Consider the following 13,374-nt stretch of genomic DNA (forward strand, 5'->3'; position numbering starts at 1 on the left):
AGCCCTTGGGGGTGGGGGACGTGTGGAAGGGCTGGATTTTGTCCTGGCTGGAGGTGTGACCTGGGCAAGCACTGAGCCTCCTCCAGGCTGGGGTTTGATGACCAAAGACCACACATGTGAAACCCTGGAGTGTTCTTTAAATACCTTTCTACTCACTGGGCCGGCCGTTAAGAGGGAGAAACGGAGGAACTAGAGGTTTGAGGTCACTGCTACACAACAACAGCTCTAGCTTCAATGAGGTATGCCATCGCATTTCTGGGGATGGATTAAATGGTGACAATCCTATTCTTTCCCAGAATCCTCTCCTCCCTGTCCCTTCCTCTGGGACCAGGCGTTTGGCGTTAACACCGGGGGGTACAGAGGCTTCTTACGTTTGTAGAAGGAAGGGAGCCGTGAGGGCCCAGCTTGGGATGCCCGCTGTGAACTGAACGTCTGAGGAGCACAGACCAGACGAGGAGTCCAGGTGCTGTCTGCGTGGAGCCCCTGGGCCCCAGCCAGGCCAGCGTCTGTACGTGCACACACGGGGTTTCGTTACCCCCAGAACGCCTAGGTTTTTGGAAATTACCAGAAATGCAGAATAATTATGTGCCAACTGCAGGTCCCACACACAAAACGATTCCCTTGCCTGGAGCAGGATGTACAGGACAGACCGACTGAGGTGGAGATCAAGGCTTATGGTCAACCGCGAGCCAAGCCCCAAGGCCGACATCGTAGAAGTCGGTGTGGGAGGAGCCACAGGAGCAGTGGGAGTGGGAGTGGGGCTGGCTTCTCTGGGGATGAGAGCGTTAAGACAGAGACGGCCAAGGCCAGCCCGCGCAGGTCTCTTCGGCTCAGACGGGAGGAGGGAAGCTCTCCGGCCCGAGCAGAGCCACAGAGCCCCCAGGCTCAGCAGAGAGAGGCCCACAGACCCGGACAGCCACCTGAGCACCCATTTCCGGTCACAGCAACTGAAACCCACTGGACTAAACCCACAGCAAGAAGGCTCCTGCCACTGTCACCGACACTCTGCAATCAAGCAGCTCATACAGTCCTTCCCTTCACCAAACACCGGCCCTGGCGCCGGCACACCCTGACCCCGTGGCTTCCAGCAATGTGCTCTAGCCCGAAGCCCGCCAGAGGAACCAGCTGCAGGGAGGATAAGCATGTGTCTGAGCTACGGAAGAAGGAGTGTAGGCGCCGCAGCCTGGGGTGTGGACTCCTGAGGGTGTGGCCCCCCCACACCAGGCCCTTCCCACAGCAGCCGCGGTGCTCCAGCTGCTCCTCCACCCGCAGGCCACCCCAGCCACCAGACCCGCTGCCACGCGTTATTCAATGACACTGCCGGCCACTGACGTTCCGACGTGAACCACTTCTAGTGACCCAGCTGCTCCTGTAACCCCTCACCACGCCTTCTCCAGCCTCAGCGGCTGCACTGCGAGCTGGGGGTGGTGTTTGCAGGGCAGACTGGGGAGAGGACGAGTCCTCCAGGCCCAGCTCTGCTGACCTTTGCCCTCTCCGCACTGGCCTCTGATCTCAGGAGATGCACCTTCTTCACACGCTGGGCAGGCATGCTGCCAAGCAGCACAGTTTAAACTCCTTTGCAAACAAACAGAAAATGCCCTTGAAAATCCTGCTCTGCAGAAGTTCAGCTCCCGAGCTTCCTTTTTTATAGATTTTTCCAAAGAACTTATTTATCAAACATTTGTAAAATCTGGAAATACCAAGAGCAATCTTCACCTCTAACTCTACCATCTGGCTGCTCAACAACTGATAATTAACCCCGTCAGGCTGATCTGGCATTCTTAAGAAATAAAAAAGGAAAAAGTGGCTTCCTCCTGGGGTTTGCATGACAGTTAGCTGCAAGTTGCTCAAGTGCTTAAAAAACAAAAGCAGGCATCAGGCTGTGCCTGTGGTGCTGAGGGAGGCGCCTGGGTGGTGGGGGAGGAGTCTGGGTGGTTGGGGAAGGAGTCGGGGTGGTGGGGGACCAGGTGTCTGCAGTGGCTGGGTGCTGAGGGAGCAGGTGAGCCTCTGGTCAGACAGGATGGCCTGTCGTAGCCTCACCCTGGTGCTGGAACTGGGTCCTGTTTCACAGATTGAGGGCGGGAACGGGGGTGAGCGCCGTGTCCTCTCTGAGCCTCATGGGCCACAGAAAGGATGTGAACTTCCCAACCACCCCCGTGCGGGCGTCCAGAGGGCCCAGGGGCGCGCACATCCCGGCCCCTTACCGAGCAGGCTGATGCCCAGCCGCGACAGGCCCAGCCGGAGCCCCTCGCCCAGGCTCTCCGGGAGCTGTCGCCGCCACTCCTCCTGCCGGTGGTAGTGCTCCTCATCGAGGGACAGCCGGTCCATGTTTCGGGCCAGGCTCGTGGCCAGGTTGGTGATGGAGGTGAGGGTACCTGAGGGCACAAGAGCACAGGGTTGGCTCCTGGTCACGTAGGGAGGACACGGGAGAGCGGTGCGCCGAGGGCCGTGGGGCGAGATGGTGGGCAGCTGGAGGCGAGCTGGATTAACACGTGCTTGTGCCGATGGCGGCTCTCCTCTCCTTGGATCGGTAGGATTAAGTCTATGACCAGAAAGGTGCCTAGAATTTCCCATGGAACCTGGCTCACACAGTTCCATCCTGGTCAGGGACATGCCTGGGTGGTGGGCTTGATCCCCAGTGTGGGGCATGTAGGAGACAGCCCATGGATGTTGATGTTTCTCTCTCATCGATGTTTCTATTTCTCCCTCCCTCTTACTTCCTCTTTCTCAAAAAAAATCAATAAAATCATTAAAAACACAAACAGTTGGTTTTGAAGTCCTCACTGAGGCCCAGTTTTGAAGGTTAAAACTTGTCTGATTTTATTTTGTTAATCCACACCCAAAGATATTTTCCATTGACTTATTATTTTTTATTTAAATTTTTTTTATTGATTTCAGAGAGGAAGGGAGAGGAAGAAACAATGATGAGGATCATTGATCGGCTGCCTCCTGCATGCCTCCTACTGGCGATCAAGCCCACAAACTAGGTATGTGCCCTGACTGAGAATCAAACTGAGACTTCCTGGTTCATAGGTCAACGCTCAACCACTGAGCCATGCAAGCCAGGGTCCACTGATTTTTTAGAGAGAGTGAAGGGAGAGGGAGAGACAGAAACATCAATGTTAGGACACATTGATTGGTTGCCTCCTGCATGGAATTCAGCCTGCAACCAAGGCACGTGCTCTTGACCTGAATCGAACCTTCAACCCTTCAGTCCAAGAGCCGATACTCTATCCACTGAGCCAAATCGGCTAGGGCTGCCTGCTCGTATTTTAAAGGCTAAGGTAGTGAATTTTAGATAGACTGCAAAGAAATGTTTCTACTTTAGGAGTAAAAATTATTCCCTCCTCATTATCTGACATTTTGAGGGAACGGTTATTGTGCTGCAGAGAAGTTGTGCCGTTTTGATATTCAGGATGTTCACTGAAAAATGCGAGGACAACAAAGGAAGCGAATCATGTGCAAGCCATGACCCTGTCTGTTTTTTGTTTTTTTTCCCCTAAGAAAGGCTATTTCAGCATCTTGCTCAAAATATTCAGCATCTTACTCAAATTACCCTTTCTAGCAAGTCTGCACCCATCCCCATGAGCAAAACTGAAAGACGTCAAATCAAGGGACACTTTTCTGAAGCTAATTATGAAGTAGCTCATCAGTTAGGAGGTCAGGTTTCAAGAAGAGATGGGAGACGTTCTTCTTGCAGTGGCATCTTCACCGGTAATCTGAAAACAAGGAAGATACACGTGCAAACGGAACCCCAATACACCACGCGGATCTGCTAGGAGGAGAGAGCAAGTGTAAAGACACGCAGTGAGCCAGATGTGAGAGTTACTGGTGGACTTCAACTTAGCAGGTGCTGGTTGTCTTGTTCTAAAATACAAACAACAGAGCCACAGAGATCTGAGAGCCACGGGTGAGAAGTCTACGGTGACTCATGTGTGGGCGCTGGCAGCGCTGCTCCCGGCCTCCTGGACGCAGGGCGGGCGGGGGGTGGCCCTGCCTTTGTCCACAGCCCAGGTGCAGTGCTGTTGACAGTAACAGGCCTCTCCGGGGAGAAGCCCTGCGCCCCTTTCCCTGCCTCCTGCTGAGAAGAAACGGGGACTCAGATGGTTCTCGTTAGTTCCCCAGTCACTGCCAACCTGACCAAAATGTCGTCAAGCCGAGAGCAGGGGAACGCTGCCCTTGTCCGGGGGGCCAGCGGGGCCTCTGCGCCCGGCGGCCCGTGCGGCCACCAGGTGGCGCTGTGCGCGTGGATTCACTCCCTCTCCATCGGCTTCCCAGTCGAAATGCATCCACAGCCCCACAGAAGTCATGACAACTGTATCTGCATTAGAAGGACATGATGAGGCCACAGACTGCAGCGTTTCTGGTGTCTGCAGGAGCCCCGAGCACCTTCGGTATTCCTGCATTTGCCACGTGGGACAGCCGCTGGGCCAGTGCACGCTGCCCCAGGGAGAGGTGGAACATTCTGAAGTTTCGGAGACGTTCTCACAGGCTGCACAAGGCTCGCTGGGATCTGCTGAACACATCAGAGCTTCGACATGAGCTCTGTTACACATCCAGCGTCTCGCTGCCAGCCAGCGGGCCCGACAACGCCAGAGGCAAGCCCGACACACTGAAACTGTAACATCCATCCCCGTGAGCAAAACGGAAAGACATCCAATCAAGGGACACATTTCTGAAGCTACTAATGAATTAGCTCATCTGTTCTTTAAAAAACAGAGAAATAGGTCAGGAGGGAGTGAAGCAGGGCATTAGCAGAGGGACCCACACAGCTACCTTTGGAGATGTGCTTGACGAAGGAGGTGGTCCCGCGGGAGACGCCGCTCACGAAGGCGCCGGGGCCGCGGGTCAGGCCCTCGTAGGGCAGCCGGAAGAAGTCGGCGATGCCGTTGGCCACGCTGCGCACCAGGCTGGCCGGGCTGCCGAGGATTTCCAGGGATCCAACCACCCAGCCTGCGGGGGACCAGAGAGGGAGGGGTTCAGAGGCCTCGGCGCGGCACTTTCAACGTTTGGGAGAAATAACACATTTCCCTGCGATTCATTTTTCACACCAGAATCGAGAACGTAATAAGCTCTTTTGGAGCGGAATATGGGAAATAACTCATTCACTGTGAACTCAGATGTGGCAGACTTTCCTAGTTTATAAATCAAAGCGGTGCTCTGGCAGCCTCGCAGGCAGCTCTGTGTGACCTCCCCGCCCGCCCGCCGGGCCCGCGGCTCCCGCTAAGGGCCCGGTGCGGGCCGGGCCCAGGCTGCAGGTGTGCGGGGGCAGCGGGCCGGATCGGGAGGTGCGGGAGCGGGTGTGACGGGGGAGGCAGAGTCCTGAGCAAGATGGAGGAGCTCTTCTGAATCTTTCCCAGTCCGACGAGTGGAGTGCTTCCCTCCAGCGCGGAGCTGGAGCCAGACAAACGTCTCCCGTCCAGCCCAGCTCGCTGTGTAAACCTCGGAGACAGGGACACGCTGAGGAGGCTGGCTAGGGGGGCGTTTTCCCTGCCAGGGTCCCAGGGGGAGCTGCGGGGCTGGTTTCCTGCGAGCCGGGCTGGCCAGGAGCGGCCTGGCTGCTGTGCGCCCTGCCCCCGTGGGACCGCGGCTTCCCTCCATCTCCCTCCCACCCCGGGGTGGGGGCTGGGGGCTCTCGCCCAGAGGGTGGAGGTGCAGGCCAGGGTCAAGGGCTAAGCAGAGGAGCATTCCGAACTGGTGGCTTTCCCTGATAACCCGCTGACTCCCAGCCCACGGATGGAGGCCAGGGGACTGAGCCCCGGGAGCCACGCCTGCCTCACCAGCAGCTCCTTAGCGGACAGAGACCCCCAGTCACATCCCTGACCCCCTGGGGGACCCTGGCCCAGCTAATGCAGAGAGGGACATCCTTAAAACTGCAGCCCCCCCCTCTCCTGGGAACGCTAGGAAGAGAACACCAGGGTTATGTTAACAGCGGGAATAAGTTCCAGAAGATGCTCATACCAGAGGGCCTACAGGCACCAGGCAGGGAGCATTTTAATCCTCACAGGCAACTGTGCAAGGGAAGTACTGTCTCCTCCTAAAGGAGGAGTAGCTACTGCCAAGCAAAACCCCGGGGCAGGGGCGGGGGTGGGGGTAAGGACCCACGCGTGGCCCAGAGCTGCTGAGCGTGCATGTGAGCGGGACAGAGAGGGCACACAGCATCCCCGACACTCCTTTAGGGCGTCTCCTCCAAAGCGAACGCAGCCCGAGCTCGCTTGTTCGGGAATTTTGTTGAAAAAGGATGTCTGTCTGGTGTCCAATCACACTGAGACTTAGGGGTAGTGAGGGCCCCCCGGAATATATAAAGCCCACATTCTTTCCTTTAAATAGGGTCGGTTAACTCGTTTCTAATTCCTTTACTGTCTCTATGCAACTTGTTCCCTCGTTCCACCAGGAATGCTGAGAGACTCATCCCTGAGGGATGGTCACCGCCTGCCATCTTCCCACTCCCGACTCACTCATCACGGCTCCTTCCGGATAATCCTCAGGCTGTCGGTAGGTTTTTAGTGACAGAATTCCCAGCGCGCTCTAAAACCCGGCCCTCTGTATTAGAATTTCGTCTCTGCTTACAACGAGGTTGGGACACGGCTTAGGGGATTTTTGGGTGGATTACCAAAGATCCAAACAGAATGTTCTCGGGAAAGCTCATTAAAAAACACAAACAAAGCCAAGCGATGGTTGCTGGGGCTGCAGGGAAGTGGCTCCTCAGTGCCACGGCCGCCGCGTCTGTGCCAGATCGCTGCCCAGATGGGTGCTCCCCTTCACTGCCAGCCACGGGGTGCACGGGCCCCAGGTGTTCCCTCCCAGGCCTGGGCGGGCGCTCGGTAACCTGCATGCCTGTGTCTCATGGTGAGAGCAGAAACTGCCTGAAAGGGTGAGTTTCTGGAGTACCCGTCTATTACATGTGAAATGTTAATAGCTTCTTTCTGAATGGTTTCTTAGCAAGAGGGAAATATTTCTTCATTGTTGTGCAAGCTATCAGAACAACAGCCGGGCAGGGCCCTCCCCGGATCTTGTCATCTTCAGTTAAGTGTTCTGAGCAGCCCTGTTGACTCTGTGAATTTCATGGTGGAGAAAAACGCAATCTCACCAGGATGGCAACAACAGGAGTCATTTGCTGCTAAAGCGATAATCTCTTATGGGAATGCACTCACCAAGTAGAACACTACAAAAGCTCTCTCTCTGCTGTTTTCAGAAAGTAAGACTTCCATGTTCCTTATCCAACAGGGCAGGGCCTACAAGAACCACTCTGGCTGGTGCATGTTGCCTAAATTCATGGGAACTTGAGGAGCCAGACTGTCAAAATGAAAGCGCTTCAGAGGGCATTCGGGTCAGGAATGTGTGCTTTGACGCTGATTACCATCCAGCGGCAAGAATTTTCCAAATACACAATACCTGGCTACTGAGTCAGTGGCGCTGACCTCTTTCCCTCAGATTATCAAATTAAAAAATGGCAACAGCCAACACAATAGGCATCTGTTCTGAATGAATCTATTTATATCTATTTTTGTATGTGAGATTGGTGAAAAATATATAATCTATATTTTGGTGTGCCACAGAATTAATGTATGTATGCCAGGAGACAAAAAAGGTTGCAAACTGCTGCCACAAAGATTTTGAAACAACTTGGTTCCCAACACTCCACTTTTCGCACTGCTCCTGCCATGTAACATTCTGTACACAAACTCCAACCACCCCGCGGACTTGCCCAGCTCAGGTCTGTGGGGAGGCTGAGGCACAGACGGGCAGGGCCGCACCAGGCAGGCAGTCTCTCTATCCATCTCATGAGCAAATCAAGCCTCTGAATTTCTCTCCTACATCTCTTCATGCAAAACTGCGAGGAAGAAAGCTAACCACAGTCTGGCCGGTGTGGCTCAGCAGCTGAGCTTCGACCCAGGAACTAAGAGCTCAAAGGTCTGGTTCCCGGTCAGGGCACATGCCCGGGTTGTGGGCTTGGTCCCCAGGAGGGGGCAAGCAGGGGTAGCTGAACAATGATGTTTCTCACTCATTGATGTTTCTATCTCTCTATCCTTCTCCCTTCCTCTCTCTGTAAAAATCACTAAGAACATTTTTAGAAATAGTGTTGAATGCAAACTAATAGAAAAATAAGATGATTAAAAAAAAAGCAAGCTGACAACCTAGCAGGGCATTGCTTTCCGGCGGGCTGAGAGCTGGGCGGCTCTCCTGGCTGCGGCAGTGGCTCACCCGAGCCTGGAGACTGCTTCCTGTGGACTTCCAGGTCTGCGTTACGTAACAGCGAACAGAACAGCTGTATTGCTTCAGTGTTTGTTAATGCCAAGCAAAATCCAGAGTACTTCATTGAGGACACTTTCATTGCGTCCTCTCAAAACCTCAGCCACCCGTTTTACAGCAGAGGAAACGGAGACTTGGGGATGATCAATGACTTACTCCAGGCCTTGCATCTAGGTTTAACTCCATGGCTGTCTACCTGCAGAGCCCACACTCCTTGCCTCTCACCGGATTGCCTCTTGATGTCCATAAGGCCCGACCCCGAAACACCTCCCTGTGCCCAGGCCCTCCGTGCCCTCACCTGCTCTGAAGAGGGCCCCGGAGGCATAGTGCATGGCCAGGGCGTGCACCAGCTGCCGGGCGGTGGTGAAGACGGGGCCCCTCTCGAACTCGGAGAAGGACAGCGGGGTGTGGTCCGAGGCGATGTACAGCTTGAGGGAGGCGTGGATGCTGACCAGGAGGCTCACGGGCAGGATCACCAGTTTGCGCAGCTTCACGGGGTTCACCAGGGCCCGGGCGTGCTGCCTCACCTGCGCGGGCAGGGCCTGTGCGGGCCCCGGGGACGGGGCGGGGGGCCCGGCCAGGCTGCTGTGAGGGAGGTAGGTCTCGAACAGGGTTTTGATGTAGTACACGAACGTGTCTTCCACGTACAGCCGGGCCGGTTTCAGCTCAAAGCTGAGCTCGTTCATGTCCCAGGAGCAGCTCTCGGCCTCGGTGAAGGTGAGGCCCAGGCGGACGAAGCACCTGCTCCTGTACTCCTCCAGGTCGCCGCTGCACGCCAGGGGGCCCTGCGCGCCGGGAGCCTGGGCGGGCTCCGGCCTCTCCCCCTGGCACACCAGGACGGCGAAGTGGAAGTTGGACCTGTGGTACAGCTGGTTGTCCACCTGCAGGTCCCCGCAGCAGAGCTCCGCGCCGTACAGCCGGGCGGGCGTCGTGCCGGGCTCCTCCCCGGGCAGCGGGCCCGCCGGGGCCACACGCAGGAACACGCCGTCCAGCGTGAGCCGCAGCAGCTCCGAGGCGGCGCCGTGCTGGGTCAGGTCGTCAAACACGGCCAGGCTCAGCCGGGTGAGGAACATCCTCACGGCCACGGTCCTCGCCCGCGTCCTGCGGGAAGGAGGAAGGAGAGAATAGTGGCTCCCCTGCTCCCTTCCTCTGAGTGCTGATGGGAGGGCCTCACTGAACGCCGTCTGAGGTCCCCTCGGAGCCTCATCGGGGGCATCCTCAGCGATCAGGGCCCTGTGTGTGGACAGAGCCAGTCACACCGACAACCTGGGGCATGTTCCCAATGGGGCTACAGTCCTGGTCACGTTCCTCCAGGTGTTTCCATCATCACCCGACTTTTACTCCACTTCCCTCTCGTCTGTGTGCACGGATCCTCTGTCACAATCATCACAAGCCAGAAAGACATAATAACCAGGGCTCCTCGGCTTGGAAGAGCAGAGCGAGCGGAAGAAAACTGACCATGACCTGCCCCAGGGCAGCCCCCGCCAGAGTCTCCGCCAGCGCCCTGCTCCCGCCACTGCTATGGCTCACGTGTGCGTCGTTTCCCTTTCCTTAAGCAGGGAAACTCATTTGTCATCACCACTAGCAGTTTAGAAGCTGTTTTTTTTCCTCCCACCATAACAAATCCCTCTTGTAGCTCCATTTCCTCCTCCAGCTACCATTCATTTTTCTGACCCTTCTTACAAAAAAAAACTCCAAAGAGTTTTTATATACATCATCTTCTATTCTCCTTCCATTTTCTCTTAGCCTTGGTCCAAGCAGGACCTCAAGGTCACCAGTGACTTCCGCCTGGCGACATCAAAAGGTGGACTACAGTGTGTGGCTCACTCAACCTACCGTGGCCCTTGATGGCGCCAACTCCCTCCTGCTGGAAATGATTTCTTTACATGTCTTCTCTTGTGTCCTACCTCTGGCATCCAGTTACCTACATGGCTCCCTCTTAAAGTTCAGGTGCCCAACGCTCAGCCCTTGGTCCTCCACCTCCACTCACTCCCCCCGGAAATACTGTCCAGCCACATGGCTTGACGAGTCATTGCTTTACTGATGACTTCCAAAGTCACACAGTTAGCCTAGAACTCCTCCATCTCCAATCTTACATACAGAACGGCCTATCCACAGAGTCACTATATGTCTAAATGACGCTCAGCTTGTCATATTTGTAATCAAACTCTTGATCTGACTCCAAATCTACATACAGTCTTTCCCATCTCAGTTAATGGCAACTACATTCTACCAGTTGCCTAGACCACAAAGTGTGGTCTCCCTCTTGCTGCCTCTATTTTCCTCCTTTATCCAAAGCATTACGGAAATCCCATGGGCTTGCCTTCCAAAGGCTATCCAGAAACTGACCACTTCTCTCTCTCTCTCTGGTGTGAATAACTGTCATGATCTCCTAACTAGTAGTCTTCCTGCTTCCACCTCGCCTTTGTACCGCCTACTTCAACAAAGCAGCCAACAAGCATCTAAAATTTTAGATCAGATCATGGAACTTCTCTACTCAGAATGCTCTAATACTTTCCTGTTTCACTCAGAATGAAAACTGAGCCCCCTGTGTTCCTCCTTCCAGCCTTTACTAGGGGACCTCCGGCACTGCACCCCCACATTCACCCCTCCATCTGGCCCGCATGGGTCCCCCCTGCTTCGCCAATGTGTCAGGCACACTGCACCTGACCTCTGAACTGGCTGTGCCTCCGTCTGGACAGCTCTGCCCCCAGAAACCACGTCACTAACCCTCTGGCTGCTTTTAGGTCTTTGCTCCAATGTCTCTTGGAGAGACTTACGCCCATTTCCAAAAACTACCCTCTGTCTGGCCCTCTGTCCTTTTTACCGGCTCTGTTTTTATATCTGCAGAATTCCAGTCTTCTTTACCTTTTATTGTAATGAAATAAATTGAGATTTACAATCACCATAAACTTTCCTTTTCTATTATGTTTACTCTGTCTTCCCAACCCATGCAGTGAGAATGTGGTTTCCTCAAGAGCAGGGGTTTTGGTCTCTACTCACTGTTGTACCACTCTCCCTAGGAAGTATCTGAAAAGTAAGTGTCAATAAAGGAGTTAGGGAAGTGCAAGTAAATATGGTGCCTTTCCTGTTGTCACCACTGGACTATGGATCGTGGCTCTTGTCATTAACAATGCCCTCCTAATATTTAGATAAATGTTCATGAAATTCTAGGATAGACTTAAAGTTTTGTACTATGCAACTTAAAATGTAGTTTCTGAATTTTAGTCTCTTAATTAACTTTTTACGAATACTTCTGGGCCAAGAAAATATTCTACTTAACTTTGTTTGAAATATTATAAACTCAAATTAGTAATAATTTGGCAGGGTACAAATTAATGAGTTCCTACCGATATATGAAAAGCAAGAAAATTTTTTAAAAAGGGCCTACACAAATGTATCAAAGTTGATATCACTTGATAGTTCATAAAATCAATAACTTTTCTGATTATAAAATAAAACTTTACTGTAGAAAATGAAAATACATAAACTTATTAAATAATCACTCATAACCCCACATCTATTAACAGTTCTGATTCTTTTCAGGCTTCATTTGAGGAATGTTTCTCGTGTGTGTGTGTGTGTGTGTGTATGTGTGTGTTTGTGACAGAATGAATGTGTGTGCAAGTACATTTATTCATGTAGAATATGTGTACAGATGACATATAGCTAGGGTCCTATTTATATACTCAACTTTATATTGTTTTCTCTATTTTAGGTTTATCATGTGCATCTTCTTATTACATTATAATCCTCTATGCTTATTTTCTGTGGATATACCACTAATGGTACATTTATGTGTTATCTATTCCTCTACCAATGGCTATTGTTCTCTGAATATTTTGGCATTATAATTGGCAATGTGACAAATATCTCTCTGCATATATCTTTGCCAACTTCTCTAATGATTGCTTTAGCTCTTAAAATTGGAATTTCCAAGCCAAAGAGATTTTAAGCTCCTAACACGTATTACTAAAGTGCTTTCCAGAAAATGCTAACAATGTACACTTTAACTAGGACCATATATGACGGAACATAATGTGATTTGATTAAAAAAAATCTTATTTAAATGTGCATTTCATAGATTACTTATAGTTCCTCTTTCTATAATTTTCTCTTCATATCTTTTGCCCTTATTTTAATTTTGGAAGAAGAGGCTACCTTCATATTAAGCCTACTGAGTTACATGAGTTCTTTTAATGTAAAGATATTAACTCTTGGGTTCATGTTTGTAAGACCGGGTGGTGACATTCAGGTTGAGGGGGAAATGTGGTTTTACGAGGTGAATTTAATTTTGATTAAGCTTTAATTGCTAAGTTCAGTTATTCATTACTAGGTCATCATATGGATACAGAAGTATTAATTAGCATTTCATGCTAGTGATAACATATAATTTTAAGATGTGTGCTTTAGTTTGTAAATGTTTGTTAATATCACAGAAGAACTGGAAGGGGCATCCAAGTAAGACTACAGATTACTCCCTATTATGAATATGGATTACCCAATAATTAACCACAAGCTTCAATGTACACATTGGGATGACAAAGAATGGTAAATAACAGGTTTACAACTTCATAGTGGGACAGCTTATTATCCTGTTGTTGAGACAATAATTAAACCTACTTGTTGGTATTGGTGACAATAGGTCCTGCTTTTCCTTCTGGAGCCACAGTGATGAAGATGGAGCCACATTGATGGACAATGTCCACGTACACATAGCCAAAGCCAGTCAGGAACACAACCTGTGGAGAGAATAGTCAGTATCTGAAGGGACAGGCAAGTAACCGGGCGAGGGCTGGAGCCCAGCCACGGGCCAGCTGTATGTGTACATGCGGATTCCTGTGGAAAAACCCTCTAAAAACTCCGAGCTTCAAATGCAATGTGCAAAAAGTTTCAGGCTCTTGAGTGTTGACCTCCTACCACGAGCTCTTCTATGCTGGGGAGAAAACAAAAACCTACCCACGGAGGCATGTCATACTCGTCACCAGAACGTCAGGTAACTTCATGTGAACAGAGTCGAAATTAAATTTTCTACAGTGAGAGGGTGGACTCACACTTAAAAAAGGTGCTAGCTCCGAAGCCAGGTGCCAGGCCAGCAGAACAGATGTCCTTTCAGCCATA

At 51.9% G+C, this 13,374-nt stretch overlaps 1 protein-coding gene across 5 annotated transcripts in view; it reads right to left on the bottom strand.

The window, feature by feature from the left end:
- VPS13B (vacuolar protein sorting 13 homolog B) overlaps positions 1-13,374 on the bottom strand; it is a 513,325-nt gene that overhangs the window by 12,356 nt on the left and 487,595 nt on the right. For all 5 annotated transcript variants that reach the window (XM_045581364.1, XM_036436747.2, XM_036436745.2 and 2 more), the window contains 4 exons: positions 12,877-12,995; positions 8,552-9,354; positions 4,777-4,953; positions 2,205-2,375 (listed from right to left, as the gene is read on the bottom strand). In XM_045581364.1, the coding sequence (XP_045437320.1) occupies positions 2,205-2,375; positions 4,777-4,953; positions 8,552-9,354; positions 12,877-12,995 (1,270 nt within the window). The remainder of the gene's footprint in view (positions 1-2,204; positions 2,376-4,776; positions 4,954-8,551; positions 9,355-12,876; positions 12,996-13,374) is intronic.

The sequence above is a fragment of the Pipistrellus kuhlii genome, unplaced genomic scaffold (genome assembly GCF_014108245.1).
Source record: "Pipistrellus kuhlii isolate mPipKuh1 unplaced genomic scaffold, mPipKuh1.p scaffold_m20_p_14, whole genome shotgun sequence".
In the NCBI taxonomy this organism is placed as follows: Eukaryota; Metazoa; Chordata; class Mammalia; order Chiroptera; family Vespertilionidae; genus Pipistrellus; species Pipistrellus kuhlii.